Raw genomic sequence first — 27276 nt, 5'->3', positions numbered from 1 at the left:
CCTTAACATAACAAGTCCGCAAAGTTTGCGGTGGATCATTAATCATATATAAATTCTTACTCCGGGTCTATATTCTGCACACAATACACATACTGAGGACACAACTTTCTATTTATTGCAGTGATATTTTCTGCAGCTACAACTATCTACATGCTCTATAACTCGCAATAGGTATTACCACACATAGCCATTTAAGGATCGTCAGTTAGGGTAGTTATAATTGTATCGGAAGCGTTTTTGGCAGAAAATAAAACTCACACACCTCCGGGTGACCGGAAGCCGTTACAGGAAACTGTTCTGGGTGGGGGAATGTCTGATGCGTTTCGGGGTGACACTGCTTTTAAACTGAAAGTGCTTATCTGGATCACGAATAGCAGCAGTCTGATTTCCAACCTTCATGGACAGACGCCCTTCAGTCTCCAGCGAAGGCGAGTGTGAGTCTACCGTCGGCCACTGGGTGGCGTACTCGCATCGGCTTTCCCTACAAGAGCGCAGCTTCGTTGAAAGGGGTCTCTGGCAGCGGAACAGTTAATATCGCCTGAGCTATTGCTTTTTTTTTTTTTTTTATTAAAAAAAAACTGAGCGGCAAGGCTGGGGACAAGGGATGCAGCAGAAAGAGCCGTGAGTGAGGCGCTGGAAGCGGGATCTGTAGCGGGGATCAATCCGGGAGCAGAGCGGGACAATGCGGATGGCATCGGGGTGATGGTGGAGGCTCCGCGGTAGGCACCCGAACTGTTCAGAGGCTGGCCGAATCATGCGCAGGGAGGACATGAACAGGTCCGCGGCGATCGTACTCTGTCTCCTGGGCTGCAACGTGTGGAAAGCGGTGACCAAGAGCCTGCCGGAGGACGGCGACGGCAGAGGTGGGCGCCGCTCCGCTCCTCTCCTCTCCGCTCCGCTCCGCGTTTCCGATCGGCTCTGCAAGTTACTGCTGCGAATCTCATCCGCCTTTCGGACTATTGTCGACTATTGTTGATATATGGCGTAAGGAGGAGGGGGTCTAATGCCTTAGGCAGCTATAGCGGAGCTCCTTCGGCCTGTGGAGGGGAGTGTGAAAAGGGGTCCGAGGCGCAGTCGCGCGCGTGTGTGTGTGTGTATGCGGCGCTGCTCCGCTCCGGGTCCGGGTCCGGATTCGGATTCGGGACCGGGTCGGGGATTGGGTCCGGGTCCGAGTCGGATCGTATCGCGTCTTTGATGGGGAGGGAGGGGGGTCCTGATCTTTATACGTGTATAATCACCGATACAGCCCCTAGGACGCAGTCACGGTTATTAACCAGTTTATTCTGTTAATGATCACCGTGAATTTGTGTTGTACCCTTTATACAACATCTCGTGCCTTTGATAATGTACATACTACACAATTCACTTTTTTGTTTTTGCAGATCTTTCTTAATTATAAAACCAATACATTTAATCTGATTTGTTTTAAAATACATTTTTAAAAATAGAAGTCTTGATTTTGGTTTAGGAAGTTGTGGTGGACGCCTACACACCAGCGGGGTTTCTGTATGCCTGGTTACATTGCATGACTTAATGCGATTGACGTGATCTTATGCCATAAATTACTGTACGATACACATGCAGTGTGTCACGCTGCCATCCAGTATGACACAGTGGTCCGGGACAGTCTTCTGTAACCACTGTGATCCAGTGTCTGATTATGCTGCTGCTGATTAAAGATTGGTCCCTAAGCTGGCTGCTTTGCTCCTGTTTGGAGTCTGTCTCCAGTCACAGCAGTTAGTAGGTTAGTTGGTTAGGTAACCGCACGGTTGACTGCGTGTGTGTGTCTGCGTGTGTGTGTGTGTGTGTGTGTGTTTGTTTCTCTCTCTGGGGCATGCTGCTGTCAGAAGGCTGAACCGTCACTGAAGCTTAGAGGTCATTTGCCGGTTTGTATTTCACCTCAAAAGAGAAACAAAAAATAAAGCCTTTTAAATGAGAGAAAAAGCACCAGCCCCGCATTGTTTACCGTGGCGCGCAGGCTACACACCCCGGGACAAAAACGTGTCGTCCTAAGCCGTGATTTCCTGTCTCACTTTCCCTTCACCAGACACCCAGTGGTTAAAGGAGGCTTATCGTTGCTGTAAAGACGAGGGGATTTTAACGCTTTAAGGCGAGGCTGGGCTGTCTGCAAACTGCTAATCATGCTTGATGAGGCACAGTCCCGATCTCTGCCGCGACATTGGTGGCTCGCGCACCTGGAGCTGTTTTCCTGCAGTTGTTCCTGGAACAAGCCAGAACAGGTGACAGCGATTTACCCCCCACCCCCTGTACGTGTTGTCACTTCCTGACCTGGCACGTGGGGGGACATGTCTGCAGGCGGCTTCTCTCCAGCCGTACCTGTCTGAGCGTGAAGGACCACGCCAGGTCCATTCTGCAGGAGTACCTCCATTGGCCCGGTCACCATGGTAATCTGAGCTTGCTGGTGACCCCGATTCTCCTGCTCTTCTGTGGTTTTCGAGAGAATGGGTGGGACAGTGAGATGAGGGCAGGCAGGACAGATGGGATTCCTTTCCTGCTGGTAGGGCGTTTCTCGGAGGTATATCAGGGGCGGGGGGCCCTCCACACGGAGATTGTTCCACACTGGCGTTCCCTCATCCTCCCCATCCTGTGGAGGGGTGCTTTTGGTCTATGAGACTCCTGTGCTCTCCATGATCTGAGAGGTGAGTCTGCTGGCCAAACACGGCCCAGAGACAGGGTGTGTCCCTCAACTCCACCTTAGCCACTTCTCTCCTGGGGTGCATTGCTGGACTTTTACTGGTGTTTAGCTGTGTTACGATGGGCTTCCCCAGGCCATCATGTCCAGTGACCCTCCCTGGGTCACACAAGGCCAGACACCCCCATTAACACCGTCATGCACAGTCTGCTGCCACACCAGTTCTCTGCGTGACGTGGTCCTCCATGGCTGGATGAGTCGGCAGGTTTCTGCAGGCTGGGTGGAGCCTCTGGGGTGGTATATCAGGTCAGAACCACCTCTGGGTCCCCCCCCCCTCAAGTAAATGCACTCCTGTTTTTAGTGCTCCTTCCGTCTCTGTATACTCGGCACGCTCATTCTCCTGACGCCGTTCCAGAGCACAGATCTTCCAGTATGCAGGTCGGCTGTGCTCAAGGACGTAGGAGAGAGCTTGATATTGGGCCGCCGGCCGTGTCAAACCCTGAGCTCCCATCTCCTCTTGGGGGCCCATCGTCTGGATGGTGATTCCACACAGTGCCTCAGGAGTCACCCAGGCCCAGTGAATCGGACCGGCTGTCCAGAGTCATATAAATGCCAGGAATCATTGGCTTCCTCATTGCCTGGTGCAGGTGTGTCATGGGATGGGTCAAGATTATTGGGTAGTGGTTTAAGTCCCATGGTTTCGCTGAGTGAGGCTCTCGCCTCTGATGGCTTCTGTCTGAAAGAGAACTGAATGGTCTGCACAAGCTGCTTTGTAGCAAGAAGGGAAAGAACATCAAACCATCTGCGGTTTCATGATGTACAGGTTATGCTCCTGAGATGGGATGGGCGACTCCATCATGCATGTTCAGAGAAGCATCCGTGGGTATGGGGGCCGCCCGGGCGCCGTGGGTATGGGGGCCGCCCGGGCGCCAGCGTCACTGAGCACAATCTTCATATTCCTAGGAATATTCCGACTTTGGCTGAGCAGTGACTTTTCCTTAGTTTTATTGTTCCAATTTTCATTCATGGTTTTAAAACCTATTTTGAAAAATTTCCTAATTGGTGTTCATTTACACATTCTCCTTGTTTCCTAGTTTGGTGTAAATTCTTCCCATCTCTGATTTGAGGTGGACTGTTTAGCTTCACGCCGTGGCAGAACGCAGCCAGTGGAAACTGGGCTCCCCCACTACAGCTGCGGCTCCCCCCGTGTCTCTACGTCGGCCGGGGGGGCGTGTGACTTAAGTCCCGCGTCTGAGTGGGAAGCGTAGGATCTGCTGTTAGCATCATGTGATGTTTTCGCTGCCGCGGTTCTTAGCATTACCCGCTAGGTTCCAGGAGCCTCTTAAATTGCGGGAATGGAAAAGAGCAGAAGATGCCGGCAAATGCATGTCAGCTTAAACGGAACATGTTACCTTACTGATGACCTTTTATCTTATCTCATGTTTCCTGCCATGGAAGCCTGAGCGATATTTCAGGCAAACTGCACTCTGCATTTGGATTATTGGAGTTTGTATCATGCTAGTGTGTGAACATAGGGTTGTGCATCTCACCCTCTCAGATGATATTGTTGCTTTCCATCGGAAATGGTAAGTTGGAATTTCCAAGTTCCTAGTCGGAAATTTCAACTGGAACACCCCCTGAAGTCAGATCTCCGACTCGGAAAGTGGGAGGAAACCCTACAGACTCAACCTCAGGATTCAGGATGGCTGCATCCTTCATGGACAGAAATGAAAGCTGTAGTTGCACCTATGAGCTCATTTGTCTTCTCCGTGTCTCGTGAAATCGGGAATCTGTCGACAAAACACCACTGTGCTTCTATGTGCAAAGTGTCACACGATGCATTAACTGGCAATGCTATAAACGGGAATGAGAAACCTGGCTTGAACTGGTATTGCTAAATGGCTTTCCGAATCTTTGTACTGGAACGCGGTTAACTCGGGTGTGACCTCATTCCCAGCGCCAGTTTCCAATGTAAACGTATGACAGGCATGTGCTGTACAATGCAAAAAAAGGATCAAAGTCAAACATACCACCCTCCCATCCAAACAATATACCGCAGTATAGATAATAGTAATAATAATAATTGATGGTATTTTTTTTTTGAGCTGCATCATGTCACTTTTCAATCAATCCGTCTGTATCGTAGACGTTTTGAATTGGTTTTCCATTACACCCGCATGTGAGCCTCACAGTCGGAGAGAGAGATCAGAGGGAGACGCGTATCACAAAGGCACACGTGGACCACAGTGAGACCTTCCCCATACTCCGGTGTCACTGGGCACCAGTGAGCTGCAGTGACTGTAGGGAGAGGCTGCTGTGTGACTGCCATCCTCTCACTGTTTGCCAGACCCAGGCAGTGATGGGGTCTAATAAACCACTTCAGACATGGCCCAGTGCCCTCGGCCAGACAGACTGGCTAATGGAGAGGCCTGTTTCATTGCTGTCGAGGCAGGTATGAGCATGTGGCCCCCATCATCCCCAGGAGAAGCTCACATGTGTCCAGGACAGAACTTCGGTATGAAACACACCAAAATGAAATTTGCTAGATGTGAAAAGTTTTTGTGGTTGATTGTGAGTGTGTGTTTTTTGGTGAAATGCAAAATTTATTTTAAAAATCCGGGTCGTTCATTATTTTTGGCGATTGAAAATGTGCTGTAACCGCGCAGTGCCTTCTTGCGTGCCCTGTAACCGCGCAGTGCCTTCTTGCGTGCCCTGTAACCGCGCAGTGCCTTCTTGCGTGCCCTGTAACACGGCAGTGCGGCCATGATGAGCACACTGCCGCTCCCTTTAGGCCCTGGCGCGTCTACGGGCCGGGCGTGGCCGGAACCGCCCCCCTCCTGGCGTCCCGCAGGGCAGAGGAGCCTGACGGGGAATGACCCGGCAACTCTGCCTGACAATCAGCCCCGGGACTGGGCTGTGCGCTCCAAGTCATCAACCCCACCAACCCCAATGTCAATTAGCATCTCTCCTGTCAGTGTTGAGAGTCAGTCCATTTCATGGGTGCAGTGTGTGCACCCCGCTCCCGTACCAGTGAGGCCGGACTGATAAGCTGGGACCCAGCGGCTCTGAATGGGAATGAGGAGTGGTGGGGCACTATAAGGAATAATTAGATGCACATGGTTCTGGCTTACTGGGGGCACTTTTGGCCACTTGTTTGCTTCTCAGACCATGTTTAGTGGCTCCAGTGGGGATCAAACCTGGCCTGATGTGTTCCTCACCCACAGGTCAGTGACGAGCAGCTCGAGCGCAGTGGCAGCTGAGAAGGTTGTGTGTGTGTGTGTGTGTGTGTGTGTGTGTGTGTGTGTGTGTGTGTGTGTGTGTGTGTGTGTGTGTGTGTGTGTGTGTGTGAGTGAGACATTGCTCTGTGACAGCCCGCTGTCCCAGTCTCATCCCCAGGATTAACTCTGCATCAACTTGACCCTTTTTGGACAAGAAAACGTAAAGAGGAGCTTTGTTTACATGTTGGTTAGAGTTCAGCTTAAAATAGAAGCACTGCACGAGGAGAAAAAGGGGTTTAAGAGCTGCCGTTTACACGCTGCCTTCGTCCAGCTGTTCCAACCCCAATGAATATGAGCGAACTCTCTTACTAATCAGGGCGAGAGCTGACAACAAGTTATAAAAACAGAGCTCAAGTGTCTGTGAACCTGGTGTTCAGTAGTTACAGACATGACTGACTCCACGTGTCTCCACATGAATGTCGGGAAGCAAAGAGACAGGAGGTTCCTCCCTTACTGGGACCTGTGGTGCCACACAGACAGACAGACACACACACACACACACAGCCTGGCTCTGCACCTCCTGGGGGGGTCCTCTCCTCCACAGAAGCTCTGTACCTGTGGGCAGAAGCCTGAGGCAATGCTAAAATGCTAACATTTGGTATCCTGTTGTGTAAATGGTACAGGGTGTCGATCACCCTGAGTAAAAACCCCAAATTTAGCAGCGGCTGATGCTGGCCGGGCTGTTCTGGAGGGTGTGTCTGCCGATTTGGGATGGCCCCGTATGACGGGTTCGCTTATTCAGCTGTTATTTGGGTTAATCACATTACTGTGTTGGATAGCTCTCAGAGCCCTTCAGAGGAAGAGAGTGTGTGTGTGTGTGTGTGTGTCGCCGGCCACCGAATGCCCTGGGGGGGCGCTTCCTGCCCGCAGCCCTGCGCTGTCGGAGGTGCCTCATTCCCGGCTACATGGGTCTTGCCGCGGAGCTGCAATCCCCCACTGCAGTCGTCGGCAGTTCCTCAGCATTCCTCGGAGAAATGGCCTGTCGGAATTATCAAAGTGCAGATCGGCTCTTTGTTCCACTGTACAGGTTTTCCCCCTGGATGGGAACGTTAAAGCTGTAAAGCCTGTTTCTGCTATATTTACATCCCCACCCTCCCCCCCCCCCCCAACTCCAGCGCAGTTTCCCCCCAGGAAAAGAAAGACACAAAACAAACACTGTGGGCAGGATTTTACAGATGCTCCGCCCATCTGCGGCGAACTTGTGTGCGTTGGGTGTGCCATCTCTCTGCTTTCCCGTGCCCCCCCCCCCGGCCCAGACTGTTCTCATAGGCTTCTCCTACGTTGGTCTTTGTAGCACTGGTGTATCGCTGCAGCACACACACCTGTGTCCCTGCCACGGATCTGGAAGGAGGTTCTCACGCCAGTCGGATTGGCATCTCGCTCTCGCTGAAGCCGCATTCTCCTTGGTGCCTTTTTGAACGCCGTCACTCTCCCTGGAGGTTCTCGCTGCTAGAGAACACGGCGGGATCTGAGCACAGCTGGCCCAACATAACCCAACACCACCCCTGCTGGAGCCTTATTTCCCAGGGCAGCAGGGGGCGCAGTGGTTAAAGAACTGCACCTGCAGTTGGAATGTGGCGTGTTTGTGGTATGTTGCTTTAGATAAACGGCGTGATATCAGAGTGTGTGGGAGGCTCACGGTGGGTCCAGGCACTGTGAGGCTCCTGTTTACATGGTATGAGCTTAGAATAGCTGTAGATTGCGGACAGAATGTGCCTGAATGAAATAAGGCTATATTTGGATACACCAAAGTTACCTTTGCATTATCGATACAACAGACTACAAATAGCATTACGATGCAGACAATCAATGCTCCTCCAATAGAGGAAAACCACACAGTGAGTGACACACCAGGCCTCCAATGAAATCCACTCATTTGGTGAGTCACGCACTTCTCCTCCAATGGTGGCTGTGTCACAAGTTTGTGGATGGACGCAGTGCGTGGACAGGCAGGGGTGCGGCGAGGACAGTCCTGTGTGGTACCGTACAGCAAAACATGGTAAATGACTAAATCGGGGTGAAAACAGAGAAGCGTCCCTCCCCAGCTGAAAAACGAGCCAAACCTCTTTGACCGCCCGGAGAGAACCTGGCCCTGGGCCAGCGAGTCAGGCCTTGGCCAGCGATGAAATGTGGGCGGTTTGGAGCAGAACTCCGTGTGTCATCTGCCCAAGTAGGACATGATCAGAACGTGGTGCTGTTCCTGTCTGAAGGCGGCCCATGGAGAAGAGCTTTGTACAACACGACCACGTCATGCTGGGGGCCTGTTACTCAAGCCCACCCCGATCTGCTAGTCAGATGGTTCTGGCCTGCCAGCCCCCCTCCCGCCCCATGCCCCATTTCCCTGCATCATAACACCATTCGTGATAAAGGGTCCTGCTCTGATTCCCACATGGTGATCTCTCATTCGACCTCCAACAGGAATGCCCCATTCCCATGATCGGCCAATCAGGGATCAGCCGTCGTCAGATGTTTGCATATTCAGGGAAAAGCTGAGATTTGCATCAACTTCCAAATGCTGTAATAAATTCTTCATACTTTTTTCATACTTTTGTGTGCACTGTACAGGAGGGAGGAGTCAAGTTTAAGATCTTTTTCTGCTCTAGCTTTGAGCTTAAGGATCTTGGCGTCTACTGAAGGGCTGTTAAATTATGAAGCTGAGGAGGTGTCTGCCTGGCCCTGTGATGGTAGCAGTGATGTCACTGGTACATTAGGTCTCAGTCTAGAGAAGGTGAGGATCTCCTCTCTGTCTGTCTGCCAGCCCAGGCCACGCAGATCTCTGCTCTGCTCCTGGAGAACTGAGCGCCACGTTCAGCCACATTCCAACAGAGTGATTCAGCTAAGAATGATTTACAGCTGGTTGACCAGATGGCTTGGTGACAGGGGCTCCCCTCCAGCCGGCCTGTTGGTGCGTGTGTGTGTGTCTGTGTGTGTGTGTGTGCGTTTGTGTAGCTCTGTGTATGAAGTGCCTTTTCCTACAGGCTCGCTTTATACTCCACAGACACATGTCTGCTGGTTTGTGACCCTCTAACGAGGTCGATGTTGGGGTATCTCCAAACTTCAATGCTCTTTAATTCATCGCTTAGTTGGTTCATTCGCACCCTGGACCCCGTAACTGGTGCTGCTTAGCGCTATAGAGGGATCCTGTTTCCCAAATCAAATGCTGACATTTTGACTCCGCAATGGCCGATATGGTTTGGCAGGTTCCGCCTGTGACCTTGGACACGTCACACTAAGACGCATCCAACCTGATGTCAGTAAAGTGAGAACAGGGACCCGGTCAGCCGGATGTCAGATCCAAGCCTTTAAAGGTTCTGGATTTCACATTAACCAGTGGTGTGTTTATTTTGTGTCCATGTTTGGTCAGGTCACAGGTACATGCCGGTCATTCCTGCCATCCTGCCGGCTGGCTCCTTTTCACCTGTGATGCTGTAAGTGTAGAATATTCCGGAAATAGCCTGGAGCCTCTGTCCTTCACTCTCAGGGGAAGGGGCAGAAGGGACTTAACTTGCCATCGGGGCTGAATTTGCTCGGCGTGAGTCATTTTCTGAATGGAAAGAGTGAACAACATGCCCCCCCCCCCCAAAGCTCCGCCCATCCATCCCAGTAACCCCAGTGTCATGGCGACGGGCACCGTGCCTGCAGCCTGGGCTCTCAGCCACCTTGGGATTTCCACCCACAGTACGACTTCCTTCACCTTTGCCTCTGACCCCCAGTTCTCAGCTCAGAGTGACCCCCTCACCTGTGCACCCCCCCCCCCCCCCACACACACACACACACACACACACACACAACGGCTGGAGATTCCTAACCCTGTTTGGCATGCCGGACTCCCTGAGACTCAGACCCCCATTTGGGTGATATCTGTATCTGGGAGGTGTGACCCAGCAACCCTCTGGCACTGCTCCAGCCTCCCCGCAGCTGACCCAGTGCCCCAGTACCGGCCTGCGAAGTGTGGGTTGGCTCTTAAAGCGAAGCCCTGCCCTGAGAGGGTCCTGTTCCAGCACAAGAACAGCCTCACAGACAACATGATCTGTCCAGCCAGCACAGAAAAACCACTAACATTTCTGCAGAAACATGTTTTGCAGGACATTAGCATAGCAATGTTATGACAGCAGTTACATTAGCAAAGTTAGGACAGTATTACAGAGTTGTGTGAGCAATATATTCGTGGTACTGAATCACGTTGGAGGTACAGAGTTACAAAATCATTATGTTAGCCCTCGACTTTGGAGGCCCCCCATGATAAATTTAGCTGAGTAGGGAGGAGTCCCTCGCAATAAATTTGTCAAGGGGGGGTCACCGGTGATTTTGCTGGCCCACAAACCCATCGGCCCACCCAGAAAATGCCCAGTACACCAGATGGCCGGTCCAGGCCTAGCATTAGCGCGTTAGCTATAACTGAATTTTAAGTTGATTGCTAGAATATTTTACTACCAAGAAATAAGGTTTTATCCTTGAAAAAGCCATGGGCGCTTCATGAAAGCAAAGTCAGGGCTGATTAATTTTATTCTTTTTTGTGGCTAATGGTGCCATTCGATCAGCCTGAGGCCTGCCTGAGCCAATGCTGGAGAATGAGGTCAAGTGTTCCCCTGGGGGGGGGCAGCTGCGTCCCACCTCTCCCCACACAAGTCAAAGAGTACAGGAAGTGGCTTGAAAGAGTACAGGAAGTGATGTAAGCCTCCGAACCATGGAGGGGCTGGGATGGGGGATTTAATGGCGTAAATGTCTGCGTTAGCTGCTGTTATCTTTTCTCTAGTAGTAACCTTGTCTTTTCTTAAAATTAGCAGGAAATGCAAACACAGATATTGCCGTCAAGGAAATCAACAGCTGCTTGGATTCGCTATTATGTTTCATGAGTTTGTCTCCTTAACCGCTGCACAGCCTGGTGCTTGGTTTTGGTGCTGCATTTCCCTGGTGTTAATAAACACCCGTTCCTGTGAAATCCGTACGCCCCCCCCCCCCCCCCCACAAAGCCCCGACCAGCCTGTACTCATTATAGAAACCTTTCCTTAATGACCTCAGCACTCCACCAACACGTTGCATTACCGTGACAACGCTTTGTCTCTCAGCACTCCGGGGGTGGAGAATGGAGGAGTCCCAAAGCAACCCAGAGACCAGCACAGTCAAAAGGCAGAGGTCAGGCCCCTCGAGATGAACTACAATGGAGGCGAAGCAGAATGGGGCTGTGGTCTCTGCCTACTCCATAACATGTCAGCCTCTGCAGCCACGTGGACGTCTGCAGCAAACCCACTCATTAATCACAGACTTCAGCGTACAAACCTAAGCTGGACGCCACGTTACAAGGCCGCAGATTCATGGGGCTCTGTGCAATTTCACCATGTCGCGCTTTGAGTATCTCATAGCCCTGGCTCTGTGATGAGTGTTAACTGTTCCAGCTGGATGACATCATGAGTGTCTCCCCCCCCCCCCCCCAAAAGCTATCCGTCACATTAGAGAATAGCATACTACACATAACATTTCTGACCAGGAGATAAACACCGGTGATGTATTGATGTATTGCAGAGCTGTTAGGTACAGAATGACTACAGTAACCAGTATATTTCAATGAAATAAGCACAGCACTGTGAGATAATCTATGCAGTCAAAGAAAATGTTTAAGTCGATTCATCTCAGTAGGAATTGTTTATTTTCTTAGAAAAAAAAACACAATTCAACATTTATAACATATGCAAATTAACAGTAACTGAAAATAAACAAGAATATCTTCTGTTCTGCAAAAAGTTACAGATATCTTGTTGGGTGGCTTAACCTAACTCGTTAAATAACTCAATGAGGTGTTGATCGGCTAATAAAGATGGGGCAGTGGTCACGTCTGAAAATGACCGGGTGAACTGGACGGTTGCTGCAAACATTGGGGTGTCTTTAGGGGGTTTTGCAGTAGCTAAGCTGAAACACTTTGATAGACGTAATATCATAGTCTTACACCAACATGAATATCATTTAAACATTTCATTCATTTTCTATCACTGCCTAAGACATTCGCACGATACTGTATGTTTTAGGTGAGATGGGAAGGGAAACAAAATCCAAACTGAAAGGGCTGAACAAAACCAGCAAACTGCCGCTGGGGTGAAACTCACCTGGCATTTGATAAAGTAAATGTTTATTCTGTGAGAACAGAAGGCTGGACAGGACATCCCTTCTCCCTACAGGATGTCTCCTGTTGTTTCATGCTTTTCGGTCAAAGCCAGGGCGCCTGTTGATGGAAAAGTGTGGGCACCCGTGGGGGAGGGGTCGGGAATCCCCCCAGCTCATGCGGGAGGGGGCGCTGGCCCGGCCCAGTCAGCCTGCGACTCAGGCACTCAAGGAAAGGATATGCTGTGTTCAGCCACACATCCTGCACAGGAAAGTGGGAGAAACCTTTCATTGTTCAGATCGGGGGGGGATGATTTGGGGGGGGTGATACACCGGAAGCTGTGAGTTTGTAGCTGGACAGCAGGAGCCTGGGTCTGACCTCCTGAAATGTGTCTTTGTCTCTTCAGGAAATATTAATGGTTAAGCTCTTGCTACCCAGAACAAGCCAGTTATTGCCTGAAAAGAGAAAGGGGCCATTTCCTTTGGAGCAATTAACGGGAGTCATTAAAATGTGACGCCCAAAGCCAACTATTTACAACTTATGAAGCTGTCGTGCCTCCTGGCAGCAGCTGGTCGTATCAAGCTCCTGAGTGAGATCGGGGCCAGCGTGAAATCTGCCCAGTGAGGGATCAGTGGCGGGACCAGATTGGGAAGGCTGGGCTGTACTGGAGAGCGTTACTGGGAAATGACTCGTGTGGCTTAAACAGGTTTCACATGGTGACTTTTGAAAGGTTAATGTATCTGCTTTTTAAATCTTTTCTTAATCTTAAAATCACTCTTAACAGGTAATCTGGTTATTAAGTACTGGTATGCAGAAAATATTATTTATAAACTGATTTTAAAGGTGTACATCCTGCATTGGTTGGCACCCCATCCTGGGTTTTTCCCTGCCTTGCGTCTGTAGCTTCCGGGACAGGCTCCGGACCCCCACCACCCTGCATAGGACAAGTGGGTATAGAGGATGGATGGATGGATGGATGGATGGATGATTTTAAAGGTACATATGTATTTATGCAGTACGTATATGCAGGGTGCTGTGGTCGTTAGGGTAGCATTCCGCCTTGCTGGTTGCTTTGGTGACGAGTCTCCGCCCTTTTCACGCAGAGGTTACACTGAAGGTGCACTTGAGCGATGCCAGCACCCACCAGCCCATAACCGGGGTCACCGTAGAGATCTTCGCCAACCACACCTCCCTCACCTCGGAGTCCTCAGGACCGGATGGCAACGCCTATGTCACATTTCCATACAGGGTGGGCTCCCTGTTGATCGTCACGGCAACCAAGCCCGGCTACGTGCCAAACTCGGTCCCGTGGAGGCCGGCCCGAATGCCCGGTACGTCCGTGTCTCGCCACCCCCTCTTCCAGCCGAGGGATTTGCTGGCCTCCATGCTGGGCCTTGGCTTTTAATGAAATAAAATATTAACAGGACTTCCCAGAAGGACAGCAGGCAGCCTTGCAGTGTGGAGATGCTGTGCTTTCACATCACTTGTTTAAACCTCCAGGTTGTCAGGGAAACGGGACATGGGACAGGGATTGGGTATTAATATGTAATTAATACATTTCATATAAGAAACCAAAGCTCTGCATGGCTTTCCATCCTGAGCTCATTCTCAGTGATTTGGCAGTGTGTGCCTTATGGGGAGATTACACAGATCGCTGGTACACACAGGGTAAGTCACTGTTAAGTATAAGGTATGTTAATGCTAAATGGTTGTTAAATGCACGGCATACTGAGGGTTTACTCTGTGCTTAATGCGGGTAAATGCAGTGTATATGCTGGATTCAGGGTAAGCACTGCACTCTGCAGGTTAGACTGGTGCTTAGGAAGCAGACTTAAGCTGTAATGTTATTTGGCCAAATGGAATCTCCACTATGACTTCTTGGTGTGATTGGTCTGCGGGAAGGGTGGGCGGGGCAATTGGAATCTCCAGTGTGACTTCTCGCTGTGATTGGTCTGCGGGAAGGGTGGACGGGGTACACGTGCTGCTATCCGGTATCTCTCAGCTGACTCTACATGGTGGCATCCACCTTCTAGAAGGACCCATGTGTGTCACTCCCACTCCCAGCCCACACCATGTGTGTCACTCAATTCGGAGTGGAGGGAGCTGCCAGAACATAAATTCACATAGAGCACTGAGCCCCACAACTCAGGGCTTTCTAACCAATTATTACACTCAGCTCCACATGCCTGTACCCCTTCAACGTCTGTGCTGAACACGCCTGTGCCCCGTCAGCGTTTGTGCTGAGCACGCCTGTGCCCCTTCAACGTCTGTGCTGAACACGCCTGTGCCCCGTCAGCGTTTGTGCTGAGCACGCCTGTGCCCCGTCAGCGTCTGTGCTGAACACGCCTGTGCCCCTTCAGTGTCCGTACTGAACACGCCTGTGTCCTATCAGTGTCCTTGCTGAGCACGCCTGTGCCCCGTCAGCGTCTGTGCTGAGCACGCCTGTACCCTGTCAGCGTCTGTGCTGAACACGCTTGTACCCTGTCAGTGTCTGTGCTGAGCACACCTGTACCCCTTCAGCGTCTGTGCTGAACACGCCTGTGCCCCGTCAGCATCTGTGCTGAGCACGCCTGTGTCCCGTCAGCGTCTGTGCTGAACACGCCTGTGCCCCTTCAGTGTCCATACTGAACACGCCTGTGTCCTATCAGCGTCCCTGCTGAGCACGCCTGTGCCCCATCAGCGTCTGTGCTGAACACGCCTGTGCCCCTTCAGCATCTGTCCTGAACACGCCTGTGCCCCGCCAGCGTCTGTGCTGAGCACGCCTGTGCCCCTTCAGCGTCTGTACTGAGCACGCCTGTGTCCCGTCAGCATCTGTGCTGAACACGCCTGTGCCCCGTCAGCGTCTGTGCTGAACACGCCTGTGCCCCGTAAGCGTCTGCACTTGCGGCGGTGCTGCCGTCAGTAACCTCCGTCCTCTGTCTCTGCCAGTGTTTTCCTCACTCAGCCTGGAGCTGCTCCCGGAGAAGGCCGCCACCCTCATGGTCTACGAGGATGTCGTCCACATTGTCTCCGGCTTTCCAGGTGAGGCACACGCCTACCTGCATCGCTATGAGAACCCGTGATGTAAATAATGCTTGGATGGGCTACCTTTTCATCTATAACCCTCTCAGATTATTGAGTTGTGCTAAACTGCTCCCTGCCCCCCACCTCCCCACTGCTGTTTAGTGAACATGCATGGTTAGATTAAAGGCTGTGTCTCACATGTGCCACTTGTCTGGTCCTGACACGTTCCATCAGTGTTCCAGCTCACAGGGCTTGCTGGGCTGGGGAGGGCACATCTTGGGGCTTAATTGCCCTGCTGTCACCCCTGCCTCTGTGGGGGACAGGGCTGAGTGGGTGGATGAGGCAGTTCTATCAGGCAGACAGGAATTCTGCCCCCCCCCCCCCAATTCCCGGGGGAGGTTCAGGAAAAGGTTTGTTTCTATTTGAGCACCAATGACAGGGTCATTTGGGGGTTAAAATGGCTTTCCTGCATGACTGCTCTTCGTGTTGTACATGCATTACTGTATAACTTGTGTGCACTGCACACCGTGCTCTGTACACTGCTGAACACTGTGATCACCTGAACACTGCACACAGCTGAACTGTGTGCTCTGCTGAACACTGTGTACTTCTGAACACTGTGATCTACTGAACACTGTACATTGCTGAACTATGTGCTATCCTGAACACTTCTGAACACTGTCCGCATTTAATTTGCATAGTCTGCAAACCTGGATGCTGTAGGGAAAAGACTTTGTGTTTATCTGGGTATTCAGCCGGTCCTGCTGTGAGAAAAGGAGGGCAGAGGAGGAGAGGACAGATTAAGGAGACTTCACAGCCCCTCCCAAGCACCCCCCTGCCTCCCGCAGTGAGCAGAACCCAAGGGGATCCTGCTGCTCCTGAACCTGTCAGGGTCTCTTTATCTATAAATCCCCATGTGAGTCAGGAGCCCCAGTACTTTAACCCAGAGACAATGTTTCTACCCTGCCTGCAGGTGGCACTGTGGAGCACAATATAATGCTCATGGGTTGAGAACTACTGAGAACATTCCAGAGGCTGGATCTAAAGTGGTTTCTAATCAGTCGGTTAATAACAGAAGCAGAGGCTGAACATCATCACGCTGGTTGAGGAAGCACAGTGACCTCAGCCATCCACCTTTGACCCCTTCCCCCCTCGAGAGCAGTAGATGGAGAGAGTCCTCATTCCTTCATGACTTCTTTGTGGCCCAGCAGCACATGCTTGGCCCACCAGTCAGCCAATGAATCAATCAAACGTGCAGCCAATTTCTTCATTTCTAATAGTGCGGTTTTACTGTGTGCTGTGCAATAGCTCTGGCTGAATGTCCACACGTCGTTTAGTTCTGTTTAACTCTTACTCTTAATCTAAGTTTAGTTCCATTCTTTCCGACTACGGCCTCCGTGTTTAATGTACGTTTCAACCACAGGCCCCCTCGGCCGTCACCAAGGCCGCCCTCGTTCCGCGGCCCCACCCCCAGTAAGCTTCTCCTCCTTGCGCAGGTTCGATGGCTCGTCCCTGGGTGCAGTTCCGCCGCAGGGCCCTGAACCTGCCTCCGGACACCAGCTATGCCAACCTGACGGCCCAGCTCACGGTGGCCAGCTCAGCGCGCGAGTTTGACCGCTTCCCGTACCTGCAGGGACTCTCAGGGAACGGCACGGGTAAGGCTGCCCCGGGTCTGTGCTTCCACAGCAGGAACCGGTCTAGAACTGGGTCAGTACTCAGCAGTGTGGAGTATTATACTGCTCAGCACTACTGTCCAACAGCTGAGCCAGGTACTGTAATTTACTCTGTGCGGAAAGGAACCAGCGGGGGCCTGGAAGGACGTCTCAGACGGCACCCCCCAGCCCAGTATAACACAGGCTCTCTTCCATTTGTCATGGATCAGCACCATACAGAACCAGCCATTGATTCCCTCTAGTTAAGCAGCATCTCTCTACCTCTCCATGCCCTGGGACAGACCAGAGGGCCCTCATGGTCTTAATCTGACTGTGTCCAATGCAGAGGTCATTGACCCCCCGCCCCCCTGCAGCTGCCTTCCTGTAGTGTTAACCTACCCCCCACCCCCCCGCCCACAGGCAACGGGTGGGAGCTGAACCCGATCACCGCCATCAGCGTCCATCTGCTGGGCGGCAACGGAGCCGAGGTCCACGTCAGTGAGCCCATCAGCGTCATGGTGCCGCTGCCCCCTGACAGCGGCCTGAAGGAGAACGACCACATCCCTGCCTGGCGCTTCGACCCCAAGCTGGGTGAGTCCGCCGTCCTCCAGGGCTGATCGCAGCGTTAGCAGCCTGGCTAAGTTAAGGGTGGGCAGCGTGCCGTAGGCCCATCCCTCCTGCCCTCCCATGTAGATCTCTCTCCACTGATTACGGGGAGGGTCTCTCTCACAAGCGCATCTCTCTATAGAGCAAAGTCTGCTGTGAGCTCAAGGGAGCCCCCTGGAAGAGGCCGCGTTATATGTCAGCGTAACACACTCTGAAACTTATTGCTTTATTGAATATTGTCTTCGGGTTTTGCAAAGTGCTGTATAACTCTAATGTATAATTACATTTAATTCATCTATCGGACACTTTGAGCTACAGAGCTATTATTATTATTGTTATTAATAATAATAATAATAATAACAATAATAATAATATTGTTGCATACTTGCTTAGGTACAGTACTGGCCTTCTTCGGACTGCAGTTCCTCTCCTACTCTCACCTCCCCAGCTCCTTGGTTAACTCCCAACTCGCATACCTACTTTCACAAACTGGGGGGGGGGGGGGCTTTACTTTTCGTCTGGTTTAGCTCTCATACACGCAAGCTGAACGTCGCACACATTAATGATCCACTCTAGGTGAAATAATTACAGCAAATAGTCAGCGCCTGTTAGCCTCCTAGTGGATCACGCTGTTAAAACTGCCTGTTAATCTCGTCCTTATTCACACGATTCCTCAAGGGGACGAAGTCAGCTTAAGTTCATCTGCAGGCATCGCCGCCAGAGAGACGCACTGGCTGTTAACTCCCTGTGCAGTTACAGCATATCTGCAGCGCCAAGACATATTGGGGTAATGCAACTATTTACTGGGCAGATTGTTTTTTTGTGAGTACCGCGGCATTAATATTCATGCATATTTTTAATTCAAAACAAGTGTCGGAATGATTTATTATGCGGTTTATTAGGCTATTGTAAGAGCACGGAAGGGACACTTCAATTTATTTATTTTATTCAAGCAAGCATTTTTCTCTGTGTAGCAACTGGGCCAGCAGATTTTCCGAGGTCTGCGTGTCTTTTTTACTCATGTTGCTGTTAGTGGCGCTTTGCAGAGCCGAGGTTTGCCGTGCGTGTGCCCGTGCGCGTAACCGAGTGTAAGCGTCACGGCGAGCAGCCAGTTCGGGGAAGCCCACAGCCCTTGGGAGGCAGTAATTACGCTTCGGCGCTGTATTTTCTTGTGACTGCGGTGCGCCTCTAACAGCTTAATGTAAAGCGTGACGTCTGTCGAGGCCGGACGGAGCGGCGCTGCCAGCCGGCGTCCGGCCATATGTGACCGGTAACCCGACACCATTGATATCCGAGGCGGTTAACCAGACTGAACGGGCGTCCGCGTCCTCGGTCATGACACAGAGAACCGTTTAGGAGACGCCTTTGATCTTGGTTGCTGTTAACCGTGATTACCTCAGGGCAGAGCTATTAAAAGGGGCGCCGTCTGGAAGGCATCGTCTGCCCTCCGTCCCTCTGAACAGCCTGCTAGCATCGCGCTAACCGCACGGGTGGGCGGGGACTGTGATGCAGTAGCGCCAGACCCCGCCCCTCCGGCACCACGCCCCCCCCCCCCCCACCTCAGATACCTCCATTTGTCCTTGAAGTGCTCATTTGCATATTCAGCAGACCCTGCCTGTTTGCCAGGACGCAGATGGTTCTGGTTCCCCGTCTTCTTTGCACAATATCGATCAAGCCCTTCTGGAAGACTCCATCAGCAAAACGGGTGGGGGAGGGCGGATCAGCTCATTTACATGTTTAGTTATATGTTGTTAGACTTCATTACATAAGTTAATAGTCTGGTTCATAAATAGGTTACTTGATCTGTCTCAACTGAATTGGTTTATCATGTTAGGATATTTTACTTTTTTATACAGTACAGGAAAGAAAATAAAACTAATGAAACTGGGCATGTACTGGAAGTTACTCCTCTAGGGATTCCTAGTGGTCTGTCTGTAACTGGATTTCCAAGGAAACATGAATGTATTTTTTTAACTGTGCTTCATTTGAAGTGGTATTTCTGACTTTTTAAGTCAGACGTGACAAACCATAGATAAACCTCAGACAGGTCAGTTAAGATTCGGTCTGGTCTAACTTAACCAGAGTTTTACCCTGAATAGCCTTAAGTCTCATGGCCTTTGGGGACTTTTACCGCATCTGTTCCTTGAGTCCAAAGGCGAGGGGCTCTTATTTTGACAGGGTGCTGTGCAGTCATGACATCATCTCTGGCATGGGGGTGAAGCCAGTGTCAGGTTTCAGTGAGGCCCTCAGCCTCTGGGCCTGATCCTGACAGCACTTCCTCCTGCGGTTTTCCCCCTTGATGCCTCCTCTGCATTGTGTAGGAGTGTGCAGGTCTTGGGGGGTGGGGTGTGTGTGCGTGTGAGGGCTAACTGACCGCTATGTGGCCGTTTCTTTACGGGGTGGGGGGCGGTGGGCGTCGATGTGGGGATGGGTGGAAACCACAGTGCTGATGGTGTTTAATGTCCTCCATCACTGTCGTGCCTCTCTCCTTCATTCTCAGATTTCTCTCTACACCCCAGATCTTGGGTTTAATGCTCCTCTTTCTAGGGCCTGATTGTTCATGTCTGGGGGGGGGGCTGCAATTGTGGGTCTGTCACTGGGGACATCAACACCACTTGACCTTGTGAAGTCCACACCCCAGCTATATACTATAACACAGTTTAGGAAGGATGAGAGGTCTCCCCACCCCACCCCCATGTAGAACACAGTCAGTGTCAAGACACATGTGCAAGCATCACAGATCCCACCTTCATTACCACATCTCCCAGGCTTCACAGCAGACGTTCATGGATTACATTTGCAGCAGATTACTGCTTCTGGAGTTGCATACACCAGTTTCCCAATCCAGTCCTTGGGGACTCCCTGACAGTCCACATTTTCACTTCCTCCCAGCTCCCGGTAGCATAAATGTGTATTGTCTGGCAGGGAGCTCGGAGGGAGCAAAAATATGGAGCAGCTGTGGATCCCTGAGGACCAGGTTGAGAAACACTGGAGTTGACAGTCGCTCTGCCGGGGAGCCTAAAGGGTGTCATTTACAGTGAACCGACCCATGGACTGAACACACAGTCCAACTGAGCACGCGTTTGCACAGTCACCCAATCTGTAATTATGTAGTTGCCATGGGACGTCGTGTTGGTAAACAGGCTGTCAACCACATACACGAGGGTAGAGTGCTGGGTTTGAGGGCCGCAATTTACACGCCATCTCGCCGCAGAATGTAACTGCTCAAGAGCTACAAGGTTAGTGTGTTAGAGAATGGGGTTGCGGTGTTATGAAATGCTTGTTTAAGAATCACGTGGAATTTTAGGGTTAGTGTGGGGCATCCTACCCAGGGTGCCCCCCCCCTCCCCGGCCCTGGACTGGAGAAATGGGCAGATGGATGGGTGGCGGGATGGTTCCCCCTTAAGAGACTGGGTCAGTGTGTTTCAGAATGTGCCGGCATGTAGAAAGATGGGTCTAATCACTGGGTGAGATGTACAGTCGTCACACGCACCAGCAGGCACATGGCTAACTTGGTGAGAGACTACAGGTCTGCCTTCCGGTGCCCGACGGAACGTCGATCATCAGTAGCGTCATTTGGGCTGAACGTCGTTTGCATCCCGAGAGTCTCTAACACAGAGTGTTCACGCTTGCTCTACAATAACTGGCCATATGGAGTCGATTTTCTGTGGCAGCGGCTTTGAGAATATAATCGGTGACCCTGATTTTCTGACAGCACAGTGTCACAGTTATGGAGAGAAGAGCCATGGCTTCTCCTTCCAGAACTACTGATGGTTAAATGGTTAAATCCTTATTCTGCTCTCCAGGGTCTTTGTGTTTGTCTGTAGGATAGGGAGAGGAAAGACAGACAGAGACACACACACACACACACACAGGTGGTGAGCAGAAGTTGTGTTCATTTCTGAAACATGTAGGTTTTTGCATGCTCCTCTCACAGCCTTGCTCAGAGCTCTGTTGTTCCAGCAGAAAGCTCGTTACCCAGAATTCTGTTCTCCTGCTGCAGTTCCCTTCATACTGGGTCTCTGAAGCTGTGTCTGAGAAGCTGAGTCCACCCACAGCAGTGGCCGCGCCGCTTTGTGGGATCCGTGAGGGCGTGTTCCGTTCCAGCTACAATAACGGAGAGTGACGGTTAGAGGACACCTCATGTAAACACAGCTGCGGGATCACACTCCCAGCATCCTTTGGGGGGCAGAATCCCTCCCTTTCCCGGACTGATAGGTTGGCTTTTCCTCATCTATTTTCTCTGGAAAAGAGAGAGCACCAGAAAACAGGTCGCCGCCCGCACCAAGGGCAGCTTGGTCGCCCTCTGCACCAAGGGCAGGGCTGTTGTGCCTTTGAGTCTCATTAATACCAAAGGATCTGGCCTGTCTTAGAATCCCAAGGCCGAGTGATATCCTGAGCAGCTTCGGATAAATGTCTAAATATTCCCCTGTCCCTTAACTTCCCCTTAATGTCCTTATTATATGCTATTGCCTTTCACCTAAAAGACGTGGCACAAGGGTGACCAATTTTGTGAAATGGTGCCACTTGAGACTTGCAGTTCTTATCGCACTCGCGGTTTATGTTTTGTTTGCTGCGCTAACACTTGTGCAGAGTTGGCTTCCCGCATCCTTCTTGTCGCCGGTACGCCATGCCCCTGTGTCGTAAGCCTCGCGTCCCTTTGGCACAGCTAAAGACGCCCACCCCTCCCCCAAAGGCAGCAGAACTAGACCAAATTCAGGCCAAAGGAGGCAGGAAGCGAAAGCTAGTGCAACAGCCGCTGCCCCCCCCCCAATTCCCCATCCCCGGTGAGATGAGCAGCGATGAGGGAGGGTCCGCCAGTGACCTTGGGGCTCGCTCGACCCCCTCGCCTAGCAACCCGCACAGCAAAACGTAAACGGCGGGCCGTAATCGAATTTGCCGGTGGAGGTCCTGAAACCTCTCCAGCGATTGTTCTACCACTTCAGCCAATGGGTGTTTCCCAAAAGGAGGGCAGCGTCTGGAAAGTGGCCTATCGCTCCTGTGGCCGGGTAGCTGCAGTGGCCGGGTAGCTGCAGTGGCCGGGTAGCTGCAGTGGCTGTGTGCTCGCAGGCAGAGAAACACTCTCTGCTGTTCTAATACAAAATATTACCATGACACTTCGAAGATTAGCTGGTTACCTGGTTAATTCAGTTCAGTTCATCCATCTTCTAACTTTTTATCCAGGTTGGGGTCATAGGGTAATTCAGGTCAATTTGACCCCTAGAGGCAATTAAGAACGCTGTCACTCGTCATTTTGACAGGCTTTTTGTGCAGCCTGGGTTCAGGCCTCAGTTAATTGCGTTGGTTTTTTGGTTGGGGGGGGGGAGTATTCTCATTTATTTACACTTGAATACAACTGGTGAGATTGCTTTTGAACAGCGTTGTTTGAGCATACAGCTGTGATCGGTCCTGGGAGAATCCATCTCGGTGCCAGACCCGGGGAGGTCCGCATGCGGCACATCTGCGCGGACCCTGCAGGTGTAAGCAGGAGGCCGAGGTCTGCGTGTCACTCTGTGGTTCAGAGAACTGTGGATCAGCAGGTCTGCAAACCCGTGTCAGCAACTGAGTCCGAAACTTCTGAAACCCAGCTGCACCGGGCTGGACGAGAGCAGACTGCGATCACAGGGCAAACAGAAACTGCGAAAATATCCACGCAGTAAGTGGTTGGATAGGTCTGTTTAAATAAGCTAAATAGATGTAAATATACCAGTGATATTAACTATTATATATGACACTCTTAACAGTGAGGGCAGGTGGGCAGCAGCCATTCCCTGCGTAAAGGGGTCAGCCGGACCCCCAGCTGCGTGCTGCAGGGTTACGCCCAGCCCCCTTCCTTTCTCAGCAAGGCAGACTTCAGCAGAAAACTCGCGATCAGTGCAGGAACACGTCCCTCAGCGTCTGCAGTAGAAAATCACAGGGCGGCATCAGGTTACGGAACAGCTCTGTGTTTATTCACCGAATCAGTGACGACATGTGCCCTGCTGCCCCCTTGTGCCGGCAAATGGAATTACACACTATTTTAAAACAACGCAGATGGTTACCCAGAATCCCACTCTCCTCCCCCCCCCCCCCCCTAAAAACAAGGAGCTAGTGTGGGGGAGGGGTCACAGCAGGTAACGGCCGGGCTGCAAATGGCTGAAAGTGCACTCCATAAACCAAAGTACTGTTATATTCTTTTAAGAAATGTCACATTGACTTGGGCCTGCTGTATGACATTTAGCCTTTAGCGGTGTTATGTAAACTGGTTTGCTTTCTGTTTTATTCCTGATCCATACATACAGGTGGCCCTTTTGCTTGAGGCTTCAGGTAACGTGCCGCTTGTCACTGAGCAGTGGCTAAACTTTGATTCACTTCCGAGTAATTCTGCACCACATGCTGCTAGTGGCTAATTAAATTAGCATTTCACTGTCAGTTTGCAGAGCCGCCATTGCTTGCTTCTGCGCACGTGTTCATCCTGCTGGGGGCAGCGAGGCCCTGACAGGCCGCTGGGGGCACAGGCCATGACCTCTGACCTCTCGTGTCACCACAGGAGCTTGGCTGAAGAGCAGCCTGGGCTACGTGCAGAGGGAGGGGGGGCAGCTCGTGCTGACCTACATCGCCCCCCAGCTTGGCTACTGGGCAGCCGCCATGTCACCTCTGAACACAGGTTGGTTTCTAACAAATGAAACAGTTTTGTCACTCTTAATTAATAAAAGACACATTTTCTTGTTGCCGCTCTCCAGGCTTTTCTTTTTCAGTGTGTTGCTGAATAGCGCTCCCTGCTGGCCAAACATGTGAACACCCATAACAATTAGAACTCTGGGCTTGTTCTCTGTTCCCAGGCATGTGCTGCAGCCACCAGGCGTCAGGCAGCAGAATCTTATTTATTTATTTACGGTAATGTTTCCATTGATGCACAAGGGGCGTCTGCTGCAGAAATCAGACCGTGACTTATTTATTTATTTTGCTATTTTAATCTGTGACTGTGGGTAATGTGGTGCTGCAGAGGGGCAGCTCTCAGGGGAGGTAAGTAACACCCCCCCTTACAGGCGCTGTAATGGAATCGACGCTCAGAAGAAAGGCCAGTGTCACAGCACACAAACAGCCGTGTGAACGCCAACAGCCATCTCCAAATCTCTCGTGCCACTGCAGGTGCCGTGGTCGCCAAGGACATCAGTTCCTACCACACGGCCTTTCTGCTGGCCATCCTGGGTGGGATGGGGGTCATCATCCTGTTCCTAGCCTCCCTGCTTCTCTACTACTGCAGGTACATGCGTGTGACTGCGTGTCGGTGCGTGTGACTGCGTGTCAGTGCTCATGCCTGTGTGTGACTACATGACAGCGTGTGGCTGAATTTTTGTGTCACTTACAGTTCAGAGCTTCACTGTGAGTTTCACAAACATCTCAGCAGAGGAGAGAGGAGGCAACCAGCTGCAGATATGGGCCTCACCTTCCCTTCTTCTCTCCCTGTCCCAGGAGGAAATGTCTGAGGCCACGACAGCGACACCACAAGCTGCAGCTGTCCACAGTGCTCAGCGGCTCCAAGAGAGACCAGGCCACTTCCATGTCACACCTCAACCTCATCAGCGAGGTGCACTTAGACCTGGTGTCATCCACAGCCGAGCCCGACCTGCACACTCTCGTGCTACAGCCCACCTGTGCTCCCATCTCCCACCAGGAGAGGGCGCCCTCCAGCCAGAGCTCACCTGCCCACCAGCCCCACTCCTCCCGCACTTCTCTGGCTAAGGAGTGCCACCGATTGGTGGAGGTCCCCCCAGTGAGGGCAGCCCGGTCCCAAGAACTTGGGGACGGTTATGAGTCACCCCGGCACGGAGACGGCCGGCAGAGCCGCTGCTCCGAGTCTTCCCCACGGCCGGCAGATGGAAGGGAGGGGTCAGCGCAGGCATCGAGGAGCCAGCTGTCAGTGGGCAGCGAGGCCAGCGTCCACGATGCCTCCCTGTCCAGGCCACGCACCCCGGGCCACACGGAGCAGCCCCCTGAGCGTCGGCCGGTGGACCACTTGCTGTCGCGGTCCGTGGACCACCTAGAAAGGCCCGCCACCCTGCCACGGCCAGGCCAGCTGCTGTGCTGCAGCTCTGTGGACCAGGTGAGCGAAGGCGGGTACCGGCGGGCACGGCCAACCCTGGTCATCCCGGCGCACTACGTGCGTTTGCCTGGGGAACACCCGTTTGCTGGGCAGCCTCTGCTCCTGCAGGCTGACCAACAGAGTGACCTGGAGACCATCCAGGCAGAGCTGTCTGCCTCGCAGCCTCCGCCAGGTCCGCCGGGCTCCGGGACGCCGCAGCTGTCCTCCTCCACCGAGGACCCACGGGACGGCACGTGGACCCTGCAGACGGCCTCAGCGCCCGAATCGCTGTCCATCCCGGCATCGCTCAGTGAGGTGGGGCTGGTGCAGATGAACGGCGAGGACCAGCTGCTGGCAGAGAAGTCGCTGCTGGCGCTGCGCGGCGGAAAGCCGCTGCCCCACCCCCGCGCCTGGTTCGTCTCCCTGGATGGCCGGTCCAACGCCCACATCCGCCACTCCTACATCGACCTGCAGCGTGCCGGCTGCAACGGCAGCAATGACGCCAGCCTGGACTCGGGCGTGGACATGAGCGAGCTAGCCCGGCGCATCCGCAGGGGCCTGCGGGAAAGGGAGGCTGAGAGGGAGGCCGAGGTGGAGGCCCGGCGAGACAGGAGCACACCGCCCACAGTGGCCTACACCCAGCTGGTGTACGTGGACGACATGGAGGCTGACGTCAGTGAGACGGGTACGCCCAACGGCAGCCCCGACGATGGTGCCCTCGGACCGCTGCTCCAGGACACCCGAGGAGCCGCGGAGGAGGAGGAGGGAGAGGAGGAGGAGGATGACGGTGGCGGAGGAGGGCGAGGAGAGGCTGAATTCAGGACTGAGCATGCCAGGCCTGAGCTTCAGCTTCCTGACAGCCCTCCTGACATCATCGCCGGGCAGGACGACAGCGGCGAGGACGAGAACAAGAAGAGCCCATGGCAGAAGCGAGAGGAGAGGCCCCTGTTGGCCTTCAACCTGAAGTGAGCAAGCGGTCCAAGGGACAGGACCAGGACCGCAGGCGAGCGAGCAGTCCAAGGGACGGAACTAGGACCGCAGGCGAGTGGTAAACATGCAAAAAATAATAAAGTATGCCTCGTGCACCTGTGCCGCTCCTTTTCGAACCTTTGGACCCAAAGCTTTATGCTGGCGTGAATCCTCAAGCTGGATGGACAATGAGGCACCGATCCTCTTCACCTTCTGTCCCTCTGGTGGCAGCTTTGTGCATTAAACACGTTCAGTTGGTCAGCTCAGATAAGCTCTTTCCACCAGAGGGCGCCTATGCACCGTTTTTTACTGCGGTATCGCGTTGCTTTTAATGCCTTTTTAACGTGTAACCACTATGTCATGATTTTTTTTTTCCCTCTTATTTTCCAAGTATTTTATCCAGATATTTTTGTTACTGTTTAGTTTCAGCCTTGCCTTACAGTAAGAGTAAAATGTGACTCTGAATGCCTTCTTCCGTCGACGCCAAACTGAATCCTGCGTTTGCTGGTTTAATTCTCAACTTCCATGTGTTTTCCAAGTGCCTTGTTGAACTTACCTGGTCAGCTTCCTTTACTCATTAGCATTTTTAACCCCCATGCACGCACACACGCCCCCTGGCAGAGCAGGTGTACCCCACCCCCCCCCCCAATCAGGTTCCCCCCAGGTCCCGTACACACAGACCAGGCAGCGCACAACTACAGCAGCTGGTGACTTGAATTGCGCCTCGTTCTGTCTCCTTGCCATGGTAATCTCTGCTTAGGGCAAGCATATTTTACTCTGAATGTTAATACTGGTTGCTTGTATAATACTTGATGCTCATTACTCTGAATAAATTGAAGTAAAAAAATAAACATGCTTTAAGTGAATTATTCACAATGTCAGGAAAGAATAAATCAAATATAAATGTGTTCATTTATTTTTGTTTATATGTCACAATGACCTTGGATAATGGA

The 27276-nt window shown here is 52.1% G+C and overlaps 1 protein-coding gene across 2 annotated transcripts; it reads left to right on the top strand.

Moving 5' to 3' along the window:
- Nucleotides 1–497: 497 nt before the first annotated feature.
- Nucleotides 498–27174, top strand: fam171a1 (family with sequence similarity 171 member A1). 2 transcript variants are annotated; one of them, XM_049025212.1, is made up of 9 exons: nucleotides 498–863; nucleotides 13132–13359; nucleotides 14957–15049; nucleotides 16528–16686; nucleotides 17104–17274; nucleotides 23819–23935; nucleotides 24421–24535; nucleotides 24745–24859; nucleotides 24947–27174. In XM_049025212.1, exons 1-9 carry the CDS (start codon nucleotides 755–757, stop codon nucleotides 26321–26323), a joined length of 2484 nt encoding a protein of 827 aa, XP_048881169.1. In that variant the 5' UTR covers nucleotides 498–754; the 3' UTR covers nucleotides 26324–27174. The 2 variants fall into 2 exon arrangements, with proteins under 2 accessions (XP_048881169.1, XP_048881168.1); XM_049025211.1 differs by having other exon boundaries at nucleotides 504–863; nucleotides 24745–27174.
- Nucleotides 27175–27276: the final 102 nt, after the last annotated feature.

This window comes from Brienomyrus brachyistius, chromosome 9, assembly GCF_023856365.1.
Source record: "Brienomyrus brachyistius isolate T26 chromosome 9, BBRACH_0.4, whole genome shotgun sequence".
Lineage (NCBI taxonomy): Eukaryota > Metazoa > Chordata > Actinopteri > Osteoglossiformes > Mormyridae > Brienomyrus > Brienomyrus brachyistius.
Note: the sequence above shows the minus strand (reverse complement) of the source record. Positions and strands in the feature narration are given on the sequence as shown.

Excerpts from the sequence above, each read along its gene's own strand:
- fam171a1 (XM_049025211.1), top strand. The coding sequence starts at position 755 with ATGCGCAGGGAGGACATGAACAGGTCCGCGGCGATCGTACTCTGTCTC. Across the intron at positions 15,050-16,527 it reads CATTGTCTCCGGCTTTCCAG|GTTCGATGGCTCGTCCCTGG; the intron begins GTGAGGCACACG and ends CTCCTTGCGCAG. Across the intron at positions 24,536-24,744 it reads CTGCTTCTCTACTACTGCAG|GAGGAAATGTCTGAGGCCAC; the intron begins GTACATGCGTGT and ends TCCCTGTCCCAG.